The 25,646-nt window shown below is 31.4% G+C and overlaps 1 protein-coding gene across 1 annotated transcript; it reads right to left on the reverse strand.

Moving 5' to 3' along the window:
- Positions 1–127: 127 nt before the first annotated feature.
- LOC118189513 (TGF-beta-activated kinase 1 and MAP3K7-binding protein 1-like) lies at positions 128–25,356 on the reverse strand. The gene is made up of 9 exons (XM_035360136.2): positions 25,192–25,356; positions 24,779–24,856; positions 22,662–22,795; positions 14,946–15,183; positions 8,078–8,216; positions 6,347–6,575; positions 3,025–3,160; positions 2,765–2,935; positions 128–617 (listed from the first exon to the last, which is right to left on the reverse strand). Exons 2-9 carry the CDS (start codon positions 24,845–24,847, stop codon positions 237–239), a joined length of 1,497 nt encoding a protein of 498 aa, XP_035216027.1. The 5' UTR covers positions 24,848–24,856; positions 25,192–25,356; the 3' UTR covers positions 128–236.
- Positions 25,357–25,646: the final 290 nt, after the last annotated feature.

Raw genomic sequence — 25,646 nt, forward strand, 5'->3', positions numbered from 1 at the left:
GTTCACTTTATCAGTATATGATCAATGAAAAATTTCTATTAATGTGGTACTCATGTCTGTAAAATGTTACTGATTATATAAAAGATAAAGGTAATTTCCATAGGTAAAATGCTCACAAAAGAAGCCATTTTTGTTTTTCAAATATTTTCTCTTAATAAACAATATCCAATAAAAATATTTACACATTAGATAAACCCTATCAAAGGGAAAAAGCAATGTTGAATATATACATATAATCAAGAATTTGGCCTTAACCAATCTTCTGGAACTAGTCCAGCTTTATATGCTTCCTCAACAGCTGCAAAAAAATCAGAAAAATCAACATATGGCTTGACTCTACCATCTTCATCTAAAGATATATTATTTGCAGATTGAAATAAAAGTTGTGGGCCTGACTCTGAACTGGTAGTTAAAGATGTACCATCATTCATAAATATAGATTGAGTTTCACTTTCATGGGAACTTTTTACATATGAACTCTCTAGTGATCGCACATCAGACAATGTATTATTTTCAGAAATATTCTGCTTCTTCTGTTCATTTACAACTGGTATTTGATTAGAAATACTTGGAGAGCTTGTATGGGCATTTCGAAGTGGATAGTTGAAATTCCGCACCTAAAATATAGAAACAATATTTTTAATTCAGTTGAATTAAAACTACAACACATATCAACAATTTATACATGAATCAAAAGAAAGATAATGAATTCCGATCTTTATACCTTCCACCATAATGGAAAAGCAGTTCACTGTACACTAAAATGTTTTTTACTTCCTTGTACGAAGTAAAAAGGAAGTATTGTAATCGCGTAAAGTTTCAGGCAGGATATTTCAACGAAAATATCCATTTTGACCGCTATTGAATGCAATTTAACGATTTTTTGCGTGATATCTGTACGTAAAGACAGAATAAAATACTCTTTTCCTTCAAAAAAATTCTAAAACTGCTTTAAGATTAATTCTGAAGAGAATTTTTTGTGGCGTCTGTACGAACGTATGTACGTACGTGCGTATCTCGCATAACTCAAAAACGAGTAGCCTCAGAATGTTGAAATTCTTTATATAGGACTGCTATAACATGTAGATGTGCACCTCGTATTTTGGTTGCAATTGGCCGCACCAAACGTATATAAATATAATTATATATATATCCACTCTATTACCCGGCTCGGTGATCTTAGTTTCTTTACTCAGTTTATATGTTTGTAAATTGTACATTTTTTTCTTTAAAAATGATTGAATTATATTGTTTTTATCTTCCGGTTAAGGATTTTATGCCTTTAGTAAATCTGTGTGCAATATTTTTAGAATTATCAGCAATTTTAAAGTTGTTTAATTGCCACTAAACCTGTTTTAATGGCGGCCATTGATGTTTACATTTGAAACAGGAGACTAGTGGATATGTTGCCAATCTAGAGAAACTTAGCTTCCAACAACAAAGATAATGCATTCATTTATTATTGCCAATTAAATCATGCTTAATTCTTTCTGGAATTTTTTCGAGGAAATAAGTGTTTGAGATTTACTTCGTAATTTTTAATATAGATATTTTGAGTTTTTATGTATTTTTGCCTTCTCACGAAGTAAGAACTGAATTAATTAAATGAGAAATACTCAATTGTCTGTGAAAAACTGTTTCTTTTTTTGTTTTATTTGCTTAATTTCTTTTATACATAGTTCTAGCTTTATCATAGTATTTGAATAGAACATGTGGCAATGATTAGATAATTCTTTAAATGATATACATTTTGTGCATTCTGAGTTATAATATGAATGAAATATAATACTGTTAAGTAAACCAGGTGCCAGAGTGTCGCTATGGTAAACAAAGTGAATTTTAAAGAATTCATTTATTCTATTGTGGTTTATGCGCTGTCGGCGAAGTAGGTTTAATTCAATCTAATAAGTTTAAATAAAATGCAAGAAAAAATGTGTATAATTTAATATTCCATACAAGGAAGTAATGTGGTGTACACATCAGATTTTTATATATATATATATATATATAAAATTATTCACACCTCTCAAGAATTCACATAAATAGTAACAGATGATTGAGGACACCCTCGTAACTTTATACAGAAAATTCACTGACAGTGCTGGACAGCAAATTTGTCATAATACATAAAGCATATTTTATAGAAAGTGAAAAAATACATATAAATCAAAATTCAATGCCTTTCAATAAATATAAAGCAACATTCAAGGCCAAAAAATTAGATGTTAGAAGATTTATTATATACAGCTATTTTAGCTCAAATGGATGAAGTAGATTTAACAGTTTCATGTTTCCTAATGCTATGAAGAACACTGAGGAAATTTTAATATTTGATATATAATATATATTTAATAATAGAAAATATTCTGATAGCAATTTAATTTTCAGGAATATAGGACAACAATTATTTAGGCATTCTTGCACATTTTATCAAAATCAAAGTACCAGCATTTCTTTTAGTTGCAAAATTTCTGCTCTTCTAAGAATTCCAGCTTTCTTATCTTTAGACCCAAGAAGAAACAGAGGTTATCATCTGTTACACATAATCACAGTTGTAATCTGTACACAGTTGAAAGTTACAACAAAATAAACATGTGAACAAGATTATAAAAATGAAAGCAAAGTTTTTATATTTTCTGACTTGGTCTCTCCCCTTCATCAAAACTTAATGACAAAGGTAGAAATAAATAAATAATTGACAGAATCGCAAAGACAGAACTTAAGTGATACATTTTATGCATGATGGAAAAAAATAATAACTTACTAATAAAGTAATATCATCACGATTTTGACACCGTTTTGGAGTTCGTGTGTCTTGCATAAATGCATCATGATGAATACGCACAACTTTGTCAACTACTGCTTGAGCTACACCATTTAATGTTGACTGCTCAGCAAATTGCTCGAGTAATATATTGACTAGAACAGCATTTGCCTAATATAATGAATAAGATATTAGTAAAAACATACATTAAGGCAAATAATATTCAATGTATACTAAAATTTCTATAAAAACTGAATTACATTTACAGCTCCAGTTGCTTCCTCTAAGGATCTGTATAAACCATCTGACATGAGCAAAAGAAACTTGCATTTTTCATCTATTTTTATCCCCCCAACTATGTTAGGCTCAGCAATAATAGGTTCCTCTTCTGCTTCACTAGAAAGAAAAAAAAAAAAATCTTTTTCATAAATAAATGAAACATTAATTTATATTCACTTAACCATAAATTTCAAACTTATATTAAAAAATTTATAAGTATGAGGAATTATTTATATTGACAGTGTTTATATTTTTATTGAATGAAACATAAATGCTTGTAATACTGTATCTAGCAGGATGAGGAAGGGGGGGGGAAACCCTCTCGCTTCAAACGAATTAAAGAAAATACCATTTTATTAGCATTTTTTCAGATCTTCCTTACAAAAAAACTTCATATATATGCAGAAAAATTATTTTTTTAATGCTATTAAAAATATAAAAGTGCACCAAGTATTTCAGCTAAACAATTCTACGAAAATAGCTAAAGTACACGGTTTCCTTAAATTAAGACAAAAGAAAAATATCTTAATACATGACCATATCTATATTGAGGTACATATGTATCGGTAGATTTCATAATCGCTCATGCATACATTTTAATTTGGAGTGCAGTCACCCTCTCATATAAATGCAAGTTTCAAAAGGATGTTTCATACTGCTGATAAGCAATGTTCAGCAACCCATTTGATGAAGAGTTATTATTTCTATGCAAAGCCTTCAAAGTTGATGAAGAATAATAGCAATATGCGTCCCTCAAGTGTCACACATATGATCAGTAAGTCAGAAGTGAAGATTATTCTTCAATTATAGAAATGCTAATTAGAACTACAATTTAAGTTGAGAAGCTTGGATGACTAATTTATGAATTACTAATCTTCTCTTGAAGATACTCTTCTACACATTTATTATAATTCGCACAAGCTTTTTTTTTTAATTTTTAGAAAAAAATATTGATATTACCTTTCTAGTAATAAACCTAGGAGTTTTCATTATTATACACATGGCTTAACACTCATATTTACTTTAGACAGCACAGGTAGGTTAGTATACCCACCTGATAAGACAACACAAATTTCCATTGTAAATGCCTTTTCACAGGTACTTGATAGATGACAGTATGTCTGTTATTCTTCCTAGATCAGTGTAAATGTGGAATCTCTACAAACCATGTCTAGTCTCTTCTGTGAATAATGCATATTTCCAATGGTCTTCTTTTTAACCACAATACTTTGTATGCTAAACCGTAATGTGTTGGAAGGCAAAAAAATATAGATGGTACAGCTTACTTGGTATCTTCATAAAGCCTCCTGTACCTAACAAATACCACAAGTTTTATAACCACAGCAATCGAAAATGTTATGCAAGTGTAGGGAGAGAATGCTGATTCATGAAAAGTTATTGATTACAAACTCTGTGAAGAACTTCACATTCAACATCTAACTGCTACTTTCCATTTAGTAATACCACTTACCAAATTGCATCCTATTGTCATATTGCAAAAATATGTTTATTTTGAAATGCCTTTCTCAGTTTAGGGATAAAATAGAAAACAACTCAGGAAAACAGTTTTTTTATGAAAAAACTAATTCGAATGTAATGCTGTCAGCATGACTGTTGTAAGTAAAATATTGACTCATTAGTTATTTTACAAGGTAGTCAAAAAAGTTCTTGTCGTTTCTGATATGACATTGGAAGAGTGAACCCCAACATAAAAATATTTGCCAAACCTGGCGATAAAGTTGTTAGAATGGGAGTCCGGACATTCACATAGAGTATAAAAACCCGTTGCATCGGCACTTCAAACAAAACTCGCACAGCGACTGATTGACATGGATGCGTCAAAGCCACTCGTTCGGAGTCGTTTGCTGTATCATTTTAAAGTGGGCCTGTCAGCAGCAGAATCAAGTTGCCGAATTTGCCAGGGCTTTGGGGATGATGCCATTAACAAATGAACCGCTAGGCAATAGTTCCAGAAGTTCAGGTCAGGGGATATGTTTCTTAGTGATGCACCACACAGCGGTCGGCCACAAGTGCTGGACGATGAGGCCCCAACAGCAGCCATAGAGAGTGAAAGTAGCCAAACATGTTGTGAGCTTGCTGCACACTTTCAGGAATCTGATGAAACAATCAGACTCCATATACACCGTATAAGAAAGGCATACAAGCTGAGCAAGTGGGTACTCCATTCACTGTCTGATGCAAACAAGCAGCAGCATGTCGCTGCCTGTTTGTCATTGCTTACTAGGCACTGCAATGCATCCATATTTGATCGATTACTCACCAGTAATGAAACATGGGTCCAGTATGACACACCCAGGCATTCAAGACATTGGTTGTTACCATGGGACCTTCTTTCCACCCATGCAAGATCATGATCTGTATCTGGTGGACTAGTTTCCAAGCGGTGCACTGTGAGCTTCTGCCAGTGGGCCAAACCATCACGGCAGACCTGTACTAACAGCAGTTGGAACATGTGCATCAGGCACTGGTGCATAAAGAACTGGTGCACTGGTCAATCGTAAGGATGTACTCCTCCTCCATGACAATGAGAGGCCGCATGTGGCTCGGGAGGCCAGGGACACCATCCAGCGATTGGGCTGGGAGACACTACCCATCCACCATACTTTCCAGACCTCATGCCAACAGACTACCACCTTTTCCATTCCCTAGACAACCATCTTCGTGGAAAATTCTTCAACAATTGGCCAAACCTCGAAAAGCCCCTCATGGACTTTCGTGTCCAAGATTCCCAAGTTTTACCTTGATGGCATTGCATAGCTAGTTACTCGTTGGCAAAAGGCACTGGATGCTGATGGTGATTACTTTGAAAATTAGTGGTAATTATTATTTGTTTCATGACTTTTTCTTTCTGACTGTCCAAAACAGCAAGAACTTTTTTGGTTACCTTATATTTACTGCAGTTCACAAATTTTGTGAATTTTTACACTTTCCTTTTATTCCTCATAATTTTTATTAAATTTCTTAACATCATGGAAGCCTAAGTATGGAAAACATTTTATACTGTAAAATATAGATAATTTTTTTTTTAAATATACAGACTGTTTTATTACTCATACAGTGTATCAAGTAATAAATCTAAATTTTAGATTTTTATAGCAGCTTCAAGTACTCTCTCGGTCATAATCAATAGCAAGATAAATATTTTACATGCAACAAAATTGTACCAAAAATTAATATCCTCTTTTAAAAATAGAAACAAATATCTGGTAGTTAAATTTATATATGGAATCTCTGTTACATAAAAAAATTACAAGAAAAGAATGTATTGTCTCATTAACAAACCTAAAATTATCAAATTCCTTATATCCTCCTTTCACTGTGTAATTCCCTATGCAACGTGTATGATTCAGAAGTCCAACTTTTGATTCCTGTTTAAGTTTGGAGATATCTACACCTATGTGTGACATTCTTAAGAGTTCATCTTCATTGGTAAATGTATGATCAGAGCTTAGCTGACATATACATGTTTTTCCATCTTTGTCTTCTTTACAAAGAACAGCTCTACAATCACCTAAGCATAAAATAATGATATAAAAATATTTTAAATTTATTTAAATATAAAATACATAAACATGTATATAATATAATTAGTTACACACAATTTAATCATTCACAACATTTTTATCAAGCAGTACCCTCATTATAAAACAAACATTAAACAAAAAAGAAATCACAAAATCACGCTTTAATTTTTTCAATGTATACACATATATTATTTTCTTGTTTCATATCTTAGTTTTGATGACAATAATAAAGCCATTCAAATAAAATAGATTTGAAGCTAGATTTATTATTATTAATTTCAAGGTAACAGGAGAGAGGAAATAACTAAATGTAGCAAAGCTTTAGCTAGCTTATCACAGTCTGTCAAAGACTAAGAAAATACATGCAAATTTCAGTTGTTTTTAAATTATTAAATTCAGTTCACAATAAAAAATATAAGACAACAATTTATATGTTCACTTTTTTGCATTTTCAAAAAGAAATGTAATGTAAAGATGTAAATTTTTGTGTAGGTCATTATCAATAATGATAACTAGTTTTATTTCATTTCAACAATAATGTCAGTTGTTTTTCTATTTATCAAAATTTCTTAGTAAATTTCAGTTTTCATTTATGCTAATTGATATCAATGTATGCTGCCCAACCAGGATAGTGGTTAGTGACTCTAACTGCTGTAACCAAAGGGCCCGGATTTGAATCCCAGAGAAGGCAAGAATGTTCATAAATGTATATGTTTGTAAATGCAGCATGGGAGCACTCTATATACATATGCACTCTATATGAGCAGAAAGTCCTCTCAAGAGGCTAGTGTTGGAGAAGAAGGATGGGAAGACCTTCAGACCCATCCCCCACCTGAGGAAATCTCCCACAAAATTGAGGGCAAAACTCAGCTAAAGTCAGGCTGCCACCTATATGGTGCTAAAAGGCTCATGCAAACGACAGGCACATTTGACTCCTTGCCAAGATGAATGTCGTCGGCTGAGGACCATTGTCAAGCAAGTGAGAGTGGTAACCAACAACCATACCAATGTATTAATGATCTGTTTCTTTTTGCTATGCAAAAGATATTAATGATTTCTAGAACAATGAAAATAATGTTAAATGATTATGTAAATCTGTATATTCTTTAACAAATGCAGTGAAAAAAGTTGCACAGGGCATTGCACCACTCTTATAATCTCAAGTCTCAGTATTTATTGAATATAGGCAGTCTTCGGCTTGACAGAGAAGTTTTGTGCAGTACTATAAAATATAAATGTAAATATTCATGTGCATGTATAGATATTGTTCATAAAGTATTTTAAAAGTTAAATTCTATAACACTGATGCTGAGAATAAATGTTAATTTATTTACAAATGGAAATATGCATATTAACAAACATCCATTAATTTTAAATTTTTAAGAAAAATCACTAGTTATAAATTATGTTTAAATGGAAGAAATATATTGTAAATTACTAAAAATTTCATTTACCACTTCCTTTACTTTGCTAAAAAAATGGTACTTGCCTACATTAGCAATATACAATTTATTTTTTAAAATGAGAGCTACAACTGCAGTAGTTCCACTCTGAATTTCTTCTGTAACCAATTTAAGCCTCTGAACTACATCAGGAAACTGACTAATAGCTTCAATGGTTCGTAAGCCCTAAAAATAATGAACAATTTTTTTAATATAGTTGTTTTTTTTAACTTTTAATTTTGTTACATATAAACTATTATTATAGAAAAACAATCTAATATTTTAAAAGCAAAAATACACAGATATAGGTATTTTTTATTCTACATAGCTAAAAAAATACTTCTTTACTTTAAAATGATCAGGAGCATTGTTCACTGTTAGAATATTTTAAGGAATTTCTTTCATGCAGAAATATAAACCTTTCGTCATTTAATGAACATGGCGCATCATCTTAATAAAATTAGCATCCTTCCATCTAGTATATGCCAAATTTGCAATTCGGGCATCATGAATGCAGAGCATCTTCTTATATGCCCAGAACTAAATAAAGAGTCTCAGAAACGTAGTGAGATAAGTAAACTATATTGGAATGCTAGAGCTTTCATGAACTCCTTGTAAAGACTACATCTTTTATGTTCCTTTCCTTGTTGTTTAAATTTTTAACTTTTGTTCCCATGTTCATTTATTCTGATTCTTTATAAATGTCTGTTCTTTTTTATTATTTATCATTGTTCATGTGTGATACTTGAGCTGTTTTATATGTTTGGACTCATATTTCCAATACAGCCACATGTAACAACATATTTTATAACTTATATTTTGAATACTGGTATAACTTTAATCCTTTTTAAATTAAAGATCTTTCTAAAAATTCTTTCCATAATTTAATGATTAGAAGATGGGTGACCATATTATAGGCCACAATTGCAGAGTCTGAAAAAGACAGCTGTGGCCGATATTTCAGGCAGAGAAATTCTTCTCCGACTACCATTCAGGGTGCGGAGATAGTCATTATTTATTGAGATAGTCATTGATTACCTTAGTACCTCACAATCATGGGGTTTCATGAATTAACTTTTTCCTCAAGAGTGCAATGTTAGCTCGAGGCAAAAACTTTCAGTTGTGTTTCGCATGATTAACTTGCTCTCTAGAATTCTACATAAGTAACCTAACCATACTGATATGCATATGCAAATGAGATGTGCATACATGTATATGCAAACAAATATATGCATATTATATGCACACAGGGATAAAAGCATATACATGTACATATGTGTAAACACCATATATATATATGATAACTGTGTACAGTACAAAGTCCGTAATCTGGACTTGTCGGGACTTCGGCGATTCCGGATTATAGATCAATTTATATCTGGTAAGATGGCATGCAGAAATTATACAATTAAAAATATGAAACCATAATTTATGAAATAAAGAGCAATTATGATCTAAAGGGTATCAAAATTTAGAAAAAAAATAAAAAGGCTTAATATTTATTTGTTTACTTTATTAAACATTTCTTTCAATGTAAGTTGTTTAAGATGCTTCGTTTTTGTGCTAATACTTTCACTTCAATTCTATAAACAGACGTAATTTCTTGTTCAGTTATAAAGTTACACTGTTCAAGTCCTGTAATTGCTGTGTCGAGAATACTGACTAACTTGTCAATCGAAATTTTTTTGTCTTCAATAACCTCTCTGTCACTTTCTTCACTATTGGAAGTGGTATTTTCTGGATCTAGAACCACACTACAGATTTCGCCGTCCGTTAATTGATTGATGATTGGGCCATTGCCGTTGCAATGAAAAACTTCTGTTATATCATCTTCATTTATTACTGCTTTTGCAGCAATTCCATTTTTTGTTTGATAGACATTGAAACATGCTTTCACTTTGTAGCAGCTCCAGAATTGTGGCAGCTTCAGAATTGGAAACTCTTTTTGACATAATCGAAAATTCAAGCTTAATTTTTATAAAATTGCTCTAACAGTCTGCAAAAAATAATAAGCCGGATACAATTAGAAGATTAATGAATTCAATAATCTGCAACATTAACTGAAACGCCTTAGAATCAGTAAATATAATTTTAGCCTAGCTTATACCGTCCATTATACATTAAATGTGCATGCGTAAAGCATACAAAAAAAAAAAAAAAGTTTGTGGCTTTGATGCTTGGATTATAGACGTTCGGATTACGGACTTTGTACTGTATATTTATTTGTTTGTGTATATATTTCAAAATCACAGATTTAAATTCAAATATTAATTAATATTTTTTTCACATTCAACACAGAAGTTTTATTCAAAAATATGAAAGAGACGAAACACAATAATATTCCAATTATTGATGATTATTATTACGTCACGGCGCGCAATGAACTGGAAGTTGATTTGTCAGCACTATCCTCATCTTCAGGGCACATGTTTTTATTTTATTCAGCTTATAATTCCTTACTAAATGTAGTATTTCATCTCGATGTACTCTGTCTTTGATAGGATTTAAATCAAATTTCTCGTCATTATAATTATCACGAATACACATCAAATAGTTTTCTGGTTGCAATTTTCTAATTTCGACAACGCATAATGTATGCTTTACACATGTGCGCGTTGAAAGAAATGTTTAATAAAGTAAACAAAATAAATATTAAGTTTTTTTTTTTTTTTTTAAATTTTTTTACCCTTTAGATCATAATTGCTCTTTATTTCATAAATTACAGTTTCATATTTTTAATCTTATAATTTCTGCATGCCATCTTATCAGATTTAAATTGATGATGTATAATCCGGAATCACTGAAGTCCCAACGAGTCCGGATTAAAGACTTTGTACTGTATTACAATGGGGGGGGGGAATCAATACATTTAAAAAGAAAACTGAATAAGAATAATAATGAAAAAGGGAAATGAAGCTAATATCACAAAAATACAAGGGAATTCATTTAATATATAAATATAAATAGAAGCTGTTACACAATGTTTTAACAAAATGAATGCATATAGTTAAACATTTTTTAGTATAAATTAAAACTGTTAATCAGTACATGTAAGTCTAAACTAAATTCAGTTTAAAAACAAATAAAAACCTCTATGTACTGATTTTAGGCTTATCTAGGAGGTATTTGCTGCAAAACCATATTTTCATTATAATGCAGTGTTGAAAGTTAATATTCCATGATTCAAGAATTACTTAGTTATGAAATCTCACCATTTTATATTTCCCTAGTTTAGAGAAAAGACAAAAAGAATTCCTTCATCCTTAGTCTCTTATCTAAAAATTAACAAAGGCAACCCCTAAAGGAAAAGTTTTAAAACAGTAGTAGTTTCTCTTTACAATGGTAGTTAAAAGGGAGTGGAGAAGCATTTGGATTACCCGTCATTTTAAGTGAAATCCTTCCAAACTCCGCAGTCTTTTAAAAGTTAATAAATTAATTTTCTTCAATAATACACATTAGGGATGTCCAACCCATAGCTTGTGAGCCACCTATGTCTCAGTCCACCTTTTGATGTCACTTGCATAGAATCTTTGGTGCCTTAGTTTTGAAGTTAAATGCCAAGAGTGAAAGGAAAACTCAAATTCTAGTTATACCACACACTCACAAGCAAAGTTCACCAAAGCCACCTGAAGACAGATCTTCAGAATTTCAGCCAACACTATTTTACATTAGACATAGCATGGCAATATTGCTCTCAATATTCCACAGGTCATTATTGACGTCACAGTGGATTGCTTCAGACTGAAATAAATGCAGCATTTACATTCAGTTATCTTTATAAGTACTGCACAATATTTAGTTATTTTACAGCACCACCATCAGCCTGCATGATACAAAAGGCAGCTAACACAGAATGAATTTTCAAAGTTGTAAGTGTTTTTGAGGTAGCTGATTTGGTTATTTTATACAGGTACAAAAAATATTCATTTCTTCTGTCAATTCTTTCTGTTAATCATTAGTTTTAAAGATATTAATGATTTTGCAGTTACCCAAATCATGCCATCATATAAGGATAAAAAAGGAAAATATGTACTTATAATTTTAAAAATGAATGGGCAGAGAAATATTTTTTCATTAATTTTAAGAAACAAATGTATTTGTTTAATTTATGGTTCCACAGTTTCTATTGGAAATACATGCAACATAGGAAAACATTTTACAAAAGTTCATAAAAAACTGATATTAAATTTTATGATACTAACAGCAATCTAAGATAAAACAGAGTGACACTACTGGGAAGCTCATTCACTGCTTGACAATGAATGTTTACCAAGTCCACAAATAAAATGAAGGTTGCTATGACTGCATCATTTAAAATTGCATGTTACTTACAATCCATGAAAAGCCTTTTGAGGATGGCAACATAATTAAAGAATAAATTATTGCTGCATTGGAAATTTTATTTCAAAAAACTAAAACTAAAAATGAAATTATGTCAGTTATCCAAGATGTCCAATTATTCAGAAATTTTGTCACTTGTAGAATAGAAATTATGATTGAAAATGTTAGAGGACAGGAAAATATGATTCATAAAAATGCATTTTCTAAAGTTTATGATTAATTTTCTGTCTGATCACAGATAATTTCTTAAAAACAAGAATATCACAAACAGACTTCTGAATATATGCAGAAATAAATATTCACTCTTAAAAGAAATTTTTCAAAGATTAAACTCCTGCTTTAAATCAAATTACCATTACAAAAGTGGTTTTCCAACAATGAACTTGTTAAATTCAAAGTTCAGATCCTCAGGATAACAAATGAACATCTGAATGACTGCATGGATTTAGCCATAACATTGTATATACCAAAGTACAATAAACTCACAGAAGACATGAATTGTCAGATGCTTCACATTAGAATATGCTTTTCCTGTATTTAATTTGCATCTTCCAGAATTTTTAATAAATAGTAAAAATGTACTGTCAATTATGTCATTAAATGTTAATACAAGTGGAATGGACGTATACTAAGCTACTAAAAACTATATAACTGAAATTCATCTTCAGCTTCAAAAACTTGAGTTCGTAACAATAGATGACACACCTGCTATGATTTGTTCTGCTGCTAGTTTCATTACATTATGTAAGAATGATGCAGATTTTCCTACCTTTGTAGAGGTTATTTTAAAGTTTATTCATGGGTTACTGTCTATTCTCGTTTTGCATCTACTATTCCCTAACAGAATGAGTTTTTGGTATCGCATTTTATGCAAATGAGTTAGAAGGAGTATTTAAGGAAAGTTCGACTTACTTCAAGAGAAAGTGCTTAAGGAGTCTTTAATGGTGCGTGTTTGCCTTCTGGCTACTTCATTCTTGAATCCACTACGCTTGGCCATATTATATGTGACTGCTGATAATCACCAGCTAGGTTAATTTAAGGGCCAACTACATTAGATATCTGTGTCTAGCTTCGGCTAATTCTGCTGAGTATTAGATTAGTTTCTTATCCAGATTTAAAAGTGCAAGTGGAGGCTTTCCTGTAAGCCTGAGAAGGGGCCATCTGCTATCATTTCTTCATGCGAATAAAAGGGTATCGTAACCCTTCTCAAGACCTCAACATTTTATACAAAGTACTGAAGAATATTACAGCACTTTTAACTACCACTGCATCATCATCAGCAGGCATTATGTACAAAAGTTTTACATGATAGAAGTTGTTCAAAAAACTGTAAATTCTATTTGTTTCAGATCACTTCAGTAAACATTATTCAAAGTACTGACATATGAACTTGATGCAGAGTATCAAGAACTATGAATATATGAACTTGATGCAGAGTACGACATATGCAGAAGACGTATGAACTTGATGCAGAGTAACTTTAATGTTACATTCTAAAATTAGATGACTTAATAAGGAGAAAAGTCCTACAATGATTTTTAGAGGTTCTTCCACAATTTTTAGAATCCATAAACAAAACTTATGAAGAATTAAGTGATCATAGCTCGTTATCTAATTTAATTTTGTTTACAGACATAGCAATGACAGTAAATAAACTAAACCTTCAGCTTCATGAGAAAGAAAAGACTATTATCAAATTGCTCAGATGTATACAAACATTTTTCACAAATGAAAGAAATGTAACTCTAGAATAATAATGAATAACTTCAGTAACTTTTGCCACTTTAAAAATTTGGAGAACAACAAAAGAAATAAAAGAAAACTGAAGAAAGAATAAAAAAGAAATATAAGAAACTAAATATTCTGAAAATCTTGCCAAGCTTAAAAATAAATTTTGAAATTAGATTTTCTGATTTTTGTAAAATTCAGCCCATTGCTTCATTCATTTCAAATCCATTTGTTGATACTAATATTTTTGAAATATCGCAACATATTTCATATACGTTAAATAAGAATTCTGCTGATCTAGAAATGGAAATAACTGATTATATGTCTGATATATAATTAAAAACAGACTTTTGGACACTTGTAGAAATAAATATCCACTCTTAAAAGAAACTTTTCAAATGTTATACTCATGCTTTAAATCAACCTAGCCTTGCAAAAATAGTTTTCCAACAATGAACTTGTTTAGATCCAGGATTACAAACAAAGAACATTTATATACTACATGAATTGAGCCATAAAATCATATGTACCAAAGTACAATAAACTCACAAAAGACATGCAGTATCAGGTGTTCACATCAAAATATATTTTTCCTGTGTTGCATCTTATTCTAATATAAAGGGTACATAAGTACATGTTTCCTATACCACACACTTTTATAGTTTATGTATTATATACTTTTATAAATGAAATATTAAAAGTGCAATATATACGTAACTGTAGCTTGGCAATTTTTTTTTTTTTTTTTTTTTTTTTTTAAATTCTAAATTGACTTGCATTAAATTAAAGGTTTGGTGCAAATAATGCAAACTATTTATTCAGTATTCTGATATAACATTACTGCACCTGTAACTGTAGACGTAGCTTTTCCTTTTCGGCTAGAAGATCATCTATAGATTCAAAGAAACTCTTCTCAACAGCTAGAAATGCTTGATGCAATACTTCTCTCACATCATAGTCATTCTCTTTGCCTTTTAGTTGACCCAAAAGAATTTCAGCAGGCATTCTCTGGGCAGCAAAATCAGCAGCTCTAGTACCAACATGTCCATCAAAAACACCATAAAAATATGTATCTTCATCATATCTGAAAATATAATACGTTGTTATAAGAATCAAAACAATAACTGTACAGGATAACCTGGAAGAATATTAGAAAAATTATTTATAGATGCTAAATTTCACCAAAAATCCTAATTTAGTCATGAAACATTTTAGTCATTTGATTCAAAATTTGCCTTCCCCCCCCCCATGGAGGCTTCCTTTAATTTTTTTATCACTGCAATTGTTTTATTGGTATAACTAGCATTTTTTTAACATTTTAAATTCACTTTTAAAATTATTGTGTCTGTTACTTCTAGACACTAAATTATTACTACTTGTTATAAATTAATAAATTAAAAAAATTCCTCTATGTTATATCATTATCAGTATTGTTGATGTTATCAAGATTAAATATTGTAAAAAAAAAGGTAAAAGGTTTACTTTTTCTGAAGATCTTTCTCTTTCTAATCCAAAAGGATATCTGGGAATATTTTTATTTATTAATTGAAGATAATCACAATTCATTCCAAAAGAAGGGCACTTCTATAATATTATGTTCAATTCACAAATCACATTACTAACTAATTATATACATAACACAAAAGAGAAGGATTACATCTTTTATCCAAATGTCCATAACGAGCTAAAGTTTCATTGTAATTTTGTTTTTATTTTGTCTGCGCGCATGTACAAATCTGGGTACTTTTCCGTTTTGCCGGCGCAAGCGATAAAGTCGCCAATAATGGCATACAACCGATGCGAAACGGAATATTCTCGCTGGTAGCCTTTGACGCCTCATTTTCAAAACAAGTCGCAGCTTTTTCTTATCAGATTGATTGTTTCTTTCAATACTGGCATAAAATTACATAGAATTTTTATCAGATAGTTCATTTTTATGTCTAAGGCCATTTTCGGTAATTAAGTCAATTAGGATGCAATCACAGCGCTTACTCGAAGCCGAAAATATAGAAAAGGTAAAGTCAAGGGTTAAATTCATCCATTCTAATGAGAATGCATTAGTGAAGTAAAGCACTGCTGTTTTACATAATTTCTGAGTAAGCTATTCGTACGAATTGACATATTTCTTGCATTTAAACTTGTGTTCCAAATTAAGATTTAACTTGAAATTAATGCAGATAATTACTGAGAGCATTAGATTTTTGTAGAGTAGTTTACGTGAGATGAGATCGGTTGGGGTCACGTGATATGAACCGGCGAATCAGGATGTTGAACCATGAAAACATAGTAAATTCTTAAATTAATGTCTTTTTACAAATTTATTGTCTTTATTTATTGGCTTTTTATAAAATTTTAAGCGATATTAAAATGTTTATGCCTTCAAAAAAAGAATTCTTAGAACTAACATTTTTTTAATATTTTTTATGTGTATGTTGTCGCCAATAAAGTCTGCTTGGCGAGATTTGCGCCGGCGAAACGGAAAAGTACCCAAATCTGTGGCGTTTGGTAACTGTTTTAATGGCGAGAGTTTCAACACACTCCCACCTTTCATTTGCTCAGAAGTCAAATTTAAAACTGAAACCTTTGGACAGGCATTACCTATCAACCACTTCTTGTAGTTATCAATGGAATCTTTTCGCTCTTAAGATCTTGAGGCGAATCATTATGAACATCAGAATCGCAGTAAGTCTCTGTCTTATCAGAAAAGCTACTTGCCATATTTATAAATTTAGACTGTTCATCTGAGGATGTTATCTCCAAAGGATACAAACGCTTGGTTCATTGCAAAACTTCTCCAAGCTTAGTCTTAACCTTAACTAGTTGCACATGTTCATCCTGAGATTTGAAGATCTCGATTCACCAATAACCAATCTGTTTGCTTCTTATCATCATCAAACAATGAAACTTAATCTCCTATTTTCAGAGGTTGTGAGGTTTTCACACGTTCATACTTCTTTCTGCCTTAACTGTCCGAGATATTCAATTCGAAATCTTTTAAGATAGATATTGTAGAAGTTTTTGATCAGTAAATAAGCCTTTAATAAATAAGATTTTGCATCTATATTATCCAAATCAGGAACTCCCAGTTTGTCGAATATGATGGAGAAACATGGAAGGCGTGATTGGAGATAAATCTTCAACATCTTCCGAAACACATGTCAATGGACGACTATTCATTATTGCCTCAAAGTCACAAAAAATGTTATCATTTCTTCATGACTGTGAGATGATTGTCCTAAAATTTTACAAAGGATTCTTTTCAGGACTCAATTTAATCACTCCCACCATCCTCCCCACCAGGAAGCTGTTGGCAGAAGAAATAATTTCTTCCAATGTAAGTTGTTTAAGTTGCTTCGTTTTCTGCACTAATACTCTCTCTTTAATTCTGCAGACAGACATAATCTCTTGTTTAGTTACACTGTTTAAGTCCTGTAACTGCTGTTTCAAGAATTCCAACTAACTTGTCAATTGAAATTTTCTCGTTTTCATTATCTTTTCTCTCACTTTTTTTACTATCGGTAGCACAGTATGTTCTGGATCTAGAAGCATACTATAGATTTCGCCGTCCATTAATACACTGATGATTGTGCATTGTCATGGCAATGAAAAACTTCTGTTATATAATCTTCATTTATTACCGCTTCTCCACATTTCTTTACAAAATCCATTAATTCGAAAATTTCACATTTTGGTTTGCAAGATTAAAAAAACATTGAGATTTGTGGCTATTATCTTTATCATCCTCACCATGAAATACAGTAGCTGGCCATGAATTACGTAAAGCACATTTTAAAGCATCTGGAGACACATCCTCTCATGATCATGCGAAGCTCCACACAGCAGATTTCATACTAACATATTTTAAAAATTCTTGAATAGTCTTGCCATTATTCAAGAAATTTAACACGGATTTTAAAAATGCTACTTTACATTTGCATTTTAGTGGGTGTGCTATTCCGATATCCATAGGCTGAATGATAAATGTACAATTTGGAGAAAAAAATAATATGGATACATTATCTTTCACTAAAACTTTAAGTGACAGTTGTCTACAATCAGGACAATTTTTCATCAGATACACCAGCCGAATTCAAATGTTGCCAAGCCTCGGGTATAAAATGATTTTCAAACCAATCACCCATTAATGCTTGTGTCATCCATACTGTTTTATTTGCACGATATACAGCAGGGAAAATCGTTACTTCTTCAACTGATAGAGGTCGTTATTTTTTCTGATTACAAAAAGTTTACACTCGTGCGTCCCCGCAGCATTTGCGCATGCTAAAACTTTTAGCTTCGCTTTGGAATCCTTGACACCAGTTGGAGCCTCTTCTGTAAAGGTTGTCAAGGTATTTCGCTGTACATATTGCCAGAAAAAAACAGTTTCATCAGCATTATAATTCTGTTCTGGAGATAACTTTTTACTAGTAATGAGTTCAATAATTCCATGTACAAATAGTTCAGCAGGTTCAGAGTCAGCTGAGCCCACCAGCGGCCGAGCGGTAAGGACGCTGAACACTGGTAGTTCGGTCCGAGGTTCGAATCCCGCGAACGGGCTGGCTGCATGGGTGTTTTCGTGGTTTTCCCCATGTGTAACGTGTATACGAGCCAGTTTCCCTTAGAAAGTCCTCCACGAAAGGCATCCCTCCCCTTAGGCAGATAGCCCTAGTGTGCTTTGCCATAATTAAAAACACCAACACCAACATCAGAGTCAGCTGAAGCTTTTTGACCTGAAATTTTTAATTGCTTTATATCATGGTGATTTTTAAATTTGTTTAACCAACCTGTGACATATGTGCACTCTGCTTTTAAGTTCATTTCTTCATGAAATATTTTGGCTTGACACAGATGTTACTGAAACAGATTTTACTGAAAACGAAAAAATTTCGATTGACAAATTACTCGGTATTCTCAACACAGCAATTATAGGACTTGAACAGCGGAACTTTGTAACTGAACAAGAAATTATGTCTGTTTATAGAATTAAAGAGAAAGTATTATCACATAAAAAACGAAGCAAATTAAACAACTTACATTGAAAGAAATGTTGGCTGATCTTTGGAATATGGTAACTGGTAGTTTGGCGACATTTTGGAGGCCATAAAGGTTACTACCTAGGACTTTGGTAATAATGTGAGAAGTACTCAGTTCCGATTACGCATTATTTTGTGTGAGGGAAATGAGAGATCATGAGATATGTCATGTGATATTAATGGACGAATTACAGTTCTTTAATCGGAAAAGGGGGGAAATTTGGAAAAATATCTGTAGCAGTATATTATTTTGTATTAAGCTTCATTGTGTGTTGTGTGAAGTAGTGTTGATTAATTTTCAGATTGCATGGCGCTGTCTAAAGTGAATTCTAAATATTTAATGCGTTTATCTGATAATTCAAAAGAATTGGTTGAATGGTGTAGGTTTAATAGCGGATAAGTATGAATGTCCAAAATGTGGGAATGAAATGAGATTGTGTGAAAGGAAGGATATTACAGATAAGTTTGAATGGCGGTGCAAGAAATCTGGTGAAAATGGACATTTTGTGAAACGGAGTGTAAGGAAGGGTACGTGGTTTGCTGAAAGTCGTTTGAATATGGGTGAAATTTTATTAATTTCTTATTATTGGGTGAATATACTGCCAGTTGACTACTGGATTTCGGATTTAGAAATTAGCAGTAGTACTGCAGCTGATTGGAATTCTTTCTGTAGGGAAGTGCACGTGGAATTTCGCGAAAATGATATGGGTATGCTTGGTGGTACGAATGTTATTGTGGAAATTCATGAAAGTAAGTTTGGGAAGCGGAAGTATCAGAAAGGTAGGAGAGTGGAAGGAAAATGGGTGTTTGGTGGGATTGAAAGGGGTAGTAATAAGTGTTTTTTTAAGGTTGTGCGAGATAGAAGTAAAGATTGTTTATTAAGTTTTATTAAACAGTATATTCTACCGGGTACAATAATCATATCTGATTGCTGGAAATCGTATGCATATTTGGAGGATGAAGGTTTTCAACATCTTGCTGTGAACCATAAATATCATTTTAAAGATCCTGAAACAGGTGCACATACGAATACAATAGAGGGCACGTGGAGTGCTATAAAAAGCGCCATTCCGAGGCATTGTGATAAAGAAAATTTTGCTTTTTATTTAGCGGAGAAAGTATGGAGGAAAACTTCGCAGAAAAAATCTTTCAATAATTTTATTGAATCAATTAGAAAAGTGTATCTGCCATGTAATCAAGATTCTGAAGAAGATTAGGTAAGTTAGTATTTTTAATTATTTGAGGATATTATTTTTATGCATTGTTCTAAATGTAAGGAGTAAATAAAGTAATATGGTATTATTGGAAAATTGTTATTAGCAATGATTTAGTTTAAAGTAATTAGGATTGTAAGCTAATTTTTATTAATTTAATGTATGTACTTATTTATATTTTAAGTAGTGTTTTTGAATTTAATTACATTTTAATTATAGTTATTTTGTGAATTATATGTTTGTAGGAATTTAGTATACGTTTGAGTGGAAGTAAACGTGCATGGAAATAATTTAAATATTTGACACTAAGTATTTGTAACCATTTGTAATGTTTGCGGTATGAATTCGTTGGTGACGTTTATAATATAATAGATAATTTAGAGGTAAAAGTTTTTGGATATTTTATTTATTTTATATGTGGAAATGTTCATCTTTGGAAAGGGTATATACTTTTTCGCGATCAGGTAATTTCATATATGTTCTTTTTACCGGATTTAAATATCAGAAAATTTTCATGCATTTTCGTGAATTTTTCTAATTTATGAGAAAAAAGCAGTGTATATGGATATAGTGAAGAGTGTGCGAAATGCCATTTTTGTGCTATTCTGGGATGTTTTTTTAAGTAAAAGTAAGTCGACGTGTACATGGTTCAGTGATATTTTAATTAAATGATAGTTATGTTGTGAATTTTATGTTTGTAGGAATTTGGTATACGTTTCAGTTGAAGTAAACGTGCATGGAAATAATTTAAATATTTGACACTAAGTATTTGTAACCATTTGTAATGTTTGCGGCATGAATTCTTTGGTGACATTTATAATATAATAGATAATTTAGAGGTAAAAGTTTTTGGATATTTCATTTATTTTATACGTGGAAATGTTCATCCTTGGAAAGGGTATATACTTTTTCGCGATCAGGTAATTTCATATATGTGCTTTTTACAGAGTTTAAAGATTCACAGAATTTTTTTGCATTTTCGTGCAAATTTTTGTAATTTATGAGAAAATAGCAGTGTAGATGGAGAAAGTTAAGAGTGTGTGCCATGCCATTTTTGTGCAATTCTGCGATGTTTTTTTAAGTAAAAAATAAGTCGACGTGTACATGGTTTATGTGTATGTGCTATTCTGAAAAACGTGCAAGGAGTTTGCGATTGTGCACTTTTCCCAATTTTGCAGTTAATATTTGTCATGATTAAGCAGTTTTGTTACATAAAATTTCTAGCATAAGTGTAATTCGGCTAGTAGATTGTTGGAAAAAGTGTTCAGTAAATAAAAAGAAAAGAAACATGTCTTTACTTCGTGAAGACGAAATGGCGGCGAAAAAAAAAATAGAGGGTTGCTGTAGCAGAGTTGGTCGCCAAATTTTTGCCAAGTTACCATATCTAAAGATCAACCGAAATGTTTAATGTATAAATAAACAAATAAATATTAAGCTTTTTTTTGTAAATTTTAATACCCTTTAGATCATAATTGTTCCTTATTTCATAAATTATGGTTTCATATTTTTAATTTTATAATTTCTGCATGCCACCTTACCAGATTTAAACTGATGATCTATAATCCGGAATCACCGAAGTCCCAAGTACGGATTAACGACTTTTGACTGTATTAATTCAAACAACTCTAAATGTAATCTTTTGGCCTACGAGTTTCATTAACAAAATCTATTTTTATTATATGGAAAGAAATTTTTGTTAAATTTTTCCCAGTCAGCATTTCTTAGTGCATTTAACTTAAATCTGTAATCATCGCTAAGTGCAATGTCAACATACAAGGCTGCCATACTCTTTGTTGTTCAGTTACTAATATAAAAAAAAAAAGTGTTTAGGCATTGCTGCATGAATCATTACGCAAGATGTCTTGTGTTGATAAACATGCGGTGATGAATGTAAAATATAAAACTTTCGATAAAAAACTTTTTTTTAAAAAAAACTTTCGATTTCAGAATCAGCTATCTTAAGAAATTCAAACTTATAATTCAACTTTTCTAAGTCTTCTAACAAATTTACATACAGCAAAACAAATCAATCTTAAAAATGCATATATATTACTTAAAATAAGTATTTATGCTTTAAAAAATTATCCTTCAAAAATTTATCGGAATAAATTTTGCTATAAATTTATGATTCAAACACTTCTTTGTGAAAACATATGTAAAATATTTTACATAATCCACAGATATATAGTTAAAAGTGGAAAATATATAAAAAAAAGTTTTACATAATGCACAAGAAAAGAGATAAACGTTTAAAAGTGAAAGCTCCTTAGAACTCTGAGTAGTGATTAATAAAATAAAAAATTTTAAAAAAGTACCGGAAGTGAAAGCTTTTATCTTCAAATGCATGTTCTTCTCTTCTAAAACCATCAACTCTGTACTTTTGATTTGTAGCAAACCCAACTCCAGATAATGGACAATAAGGTAAATCATCTGTCCAACTATGGCAAGGCTATATACAATTTTTTTAAAAAAAATAATACATTTAGAATCAAAACCGCAAAGCCATGAAAGAAATGAAATATAAAATCACTACAATCCCTACATCTCCCAACAAAAAAGTGTAAAAGGACCCCATTAATTCAGTATTTTCAAACCAGAAGGTGTTATACAAGTTTATGGTTAGCTATACCATCATAAAATAATTATAAGGTAGAAATAAAATAATGATGATACCAACTTATTTGCAAGAGTGCTCAACTAAAAAAAATTAAAAAAAAAAAAAAAAAAAAATTCTTTAAATTGTTTTTTAATTTTATAAGACAGCATTTATTTCAATCATTTTAATGATACTGAGTTTTAAAATAATTTCAGAAAAATAATAAAATAAGAGGTAAAAGTTTATAATTGGGTGCCCCTTGTTTCTTAGCGATTCTTTTTTGACGCCAAGATCGGCATCAGAAAGGCACGACTTCAAGATGGCCGCTACACAAAACCAAAATAAGAAGTCAAAGAATTGCACAAACACTGTCTCCATATACACATCGATCTGTTTTCACTTAAAAAAACATCCTACTATTGCACAAACTAGGCATTGCGCACTGCCTTAAATTTGTCCGTGTACACATGAATCTATTTCCATTTAAATAAAATCAGGAAGCTAAAACAAAGTTAAAACTATCATGATAATCAGAAGTGAGGTTTCATCACCAAAATTTAAAAAAAATTGTCGCTAATCAAAAGGGCACCCAATTCTACACTAGAGAGTAAAATAATTAAATAATATGCCATTATTTATGGCAAAATGAGATATTTTATGAGATTTCTAATTTTCATGTCAATGCAAAAACTACAGTAAACATTAAAAAAAAAAAAAAAAAAGGCGGATGGGATGAAGAAAAATATATAAAATAAAATAAACTTTCAACATAACTCCTTGGAATACTCTCTGATTATAACAAACTCTGTTTTTTTAACACAATGTTAGTACCAGATTATTGGCCAATTCATATTTACTTTTTAATATACTTTGTGGCTACCAGGCTTCTGCAATTGTTTTTAATATGGCATCAGGAGCGCATTTCCTCATCCCACGTACTTTTGTCACATTAACTCTGCAGGGTAAGACATGATGATGGAGAACCATGCTTCATTGATTTTTATTTTGCCAGTTACTGGAGTGTCATAGTCTTTGAACATTTGGGGTATGAGCAGCTGTTCGATCAACAAAATAAAATTTATGGTTCAAAATAAAAATGTCTCTACGCTACTTTTTCCAGTTCTTCTATTTTACATACTAGACAACAGCCTCAATAAATCGTCAATTTCTTCTGTACATGGGCAAAAATATTCATCATGAGCACGCCCGCGCCAAGCCTAATCAACGCCATCGTGCAAATGTATAGCGAGCGCCTTTATAAGGTTTTCTCCCACCTTCCTAGCATGCCTTCGTGGTTCTGCATGCTGGGCCGGTATTCCAGAGGTCGGTGGTTCGATTCAAGGCGAATGCAGTTGCTAATTTTTCATATCTCCGGCTTTTCCAAAGCCACCTAATGTCTCTACAGTGGCGCCCGAACTAAAAGGGTCGTGGATGATAAATCTCCACACCCAGGATTTTGGCGATTGGGTCCCCTTTAATAGGAGGAATATATAAGGTATTTCTCCCATCTTCCTAGCATGCCTTCATGGTGTAGTGGTCAGCACACTGAGCCGGTATTCGAGAATTCAGGTCCGTGGTTCGATTCCTGGCAAAGGCATCTATTTTGCTCCAAAAATACCTAATGTCTCTACACCTTTATGCAGTAATGATTATTTTATGTAAAATGGATTAATGAAAACCAACTTTTCTATGAATCTGCTGATTTAATTAATCTAGCTTATTTTATTTTTTTAAAATAAATTAATAATTAATACAATTACATACATTTTACACATTATTTCATTATTCCAGTAAGTATTAAAACGTGCACATGTAGTATATTAGTAAAGGCAATACCTCTTGCAGGCACAAGCGCAAATCTGCCATATTACTTGCGAGATCATCAAATTCTGCCTTAGTTGGCATAATGATAGTCTGAAAAAATAATGAAACAATAAGAAACAGTTGAAAGTTATTACACGCTACGGATCTTGAGGTCAGAGTTACTTAGTAAAAACCAAATACACAAATATAGACGTTAAGTCTTACTTTTTAATATTTGGAAATTAACATAAAGTACAGATTAAATAAAAGCGCGGGTAACAAAGCGCAAACAAACAACAACAAAAGCGCTTCTGAAAGTAATTAAAAAAACTTTAGACATACATTTCAAGGATTGCACTTATTCGTGCGATAATGTAACATATCATATAATATTGAGACTCACTTTGAGATGAACGATGATAAAAAATATTGAAATCACAACTCACCGTTTGTAGCAAAATTCACTAGATTATTTCATTCGTTCTCTTTCTTTTGATCAGTAAAGTACCAAAGAATCAAAAGCTGTAATAAAACGTAACTAAAATTTTGAAAAACACTCGTTTTCTACATCTGAACAACAGAACCAAATCATAAACCTTTTCACTTTGCCTCCACCTCAAAACTATTAACTTTGAAAGAAAAATTATTTTTTTTAAGAACAAAATTAAAAGTAGAAAATGTATTAGCAGTGTTTCTCTAAGGTTAATGTATTTTATTTTACGGTGTTATGCTTTACTATAATGTTCCATAATTTTTCAAAGACTTCTCAGAAATACATGGTTCATGATTTATCTATATTAATAGTGTATGAATTAGTCTTAAAATTTATAATTTTATTATTAGGGAATTATTAGTTATTTTGTAATTCATTACTTAAAAAAGTAAGACTTATCTGCCTTAA

This window comes from Stegodyphus dumicola, chromosome 6 (genome assembly GCF_044657685.1).
Source record: "Stegodyphus dumicola isolate Sdum_Otavi_A_Nest chromosome 6, ASM4465768v1".
NCBI lineage: Eukaryota > Metazoa > Arthropoda > Arachnida > Araneae > Eresidae > Stegodyphus > Stegodyphus dumicola.

What these genes read in the sequence shown, in the direction of transcription:
- LOC118189513 (XM_035360136.2), bottom strand. Translation starts at nt 24,847, where the DNA reads ATGCCAACTAAGGCAGAATTTGATGATCTCGCAAGTAATATGGCAGAT. An exon ending in TGCGCTTGTGCCTGCAAGAG is followed by an intron (nt 22,796 to 24,778) that starts GTATTGCCTTTA and finishes AATTGTATATAG; the next exon opens with CCTTGCCATAGTTGGACAGA. An exon ending in AAGCAACTGGAGCTGTAAAT is followed by an intron (nt 2,936 to 3,024) that starts GTAATTCAGTTT and finishes TCATTATATTAG; the next exon opens with GCAAATGCTGTTCTAGTCAA.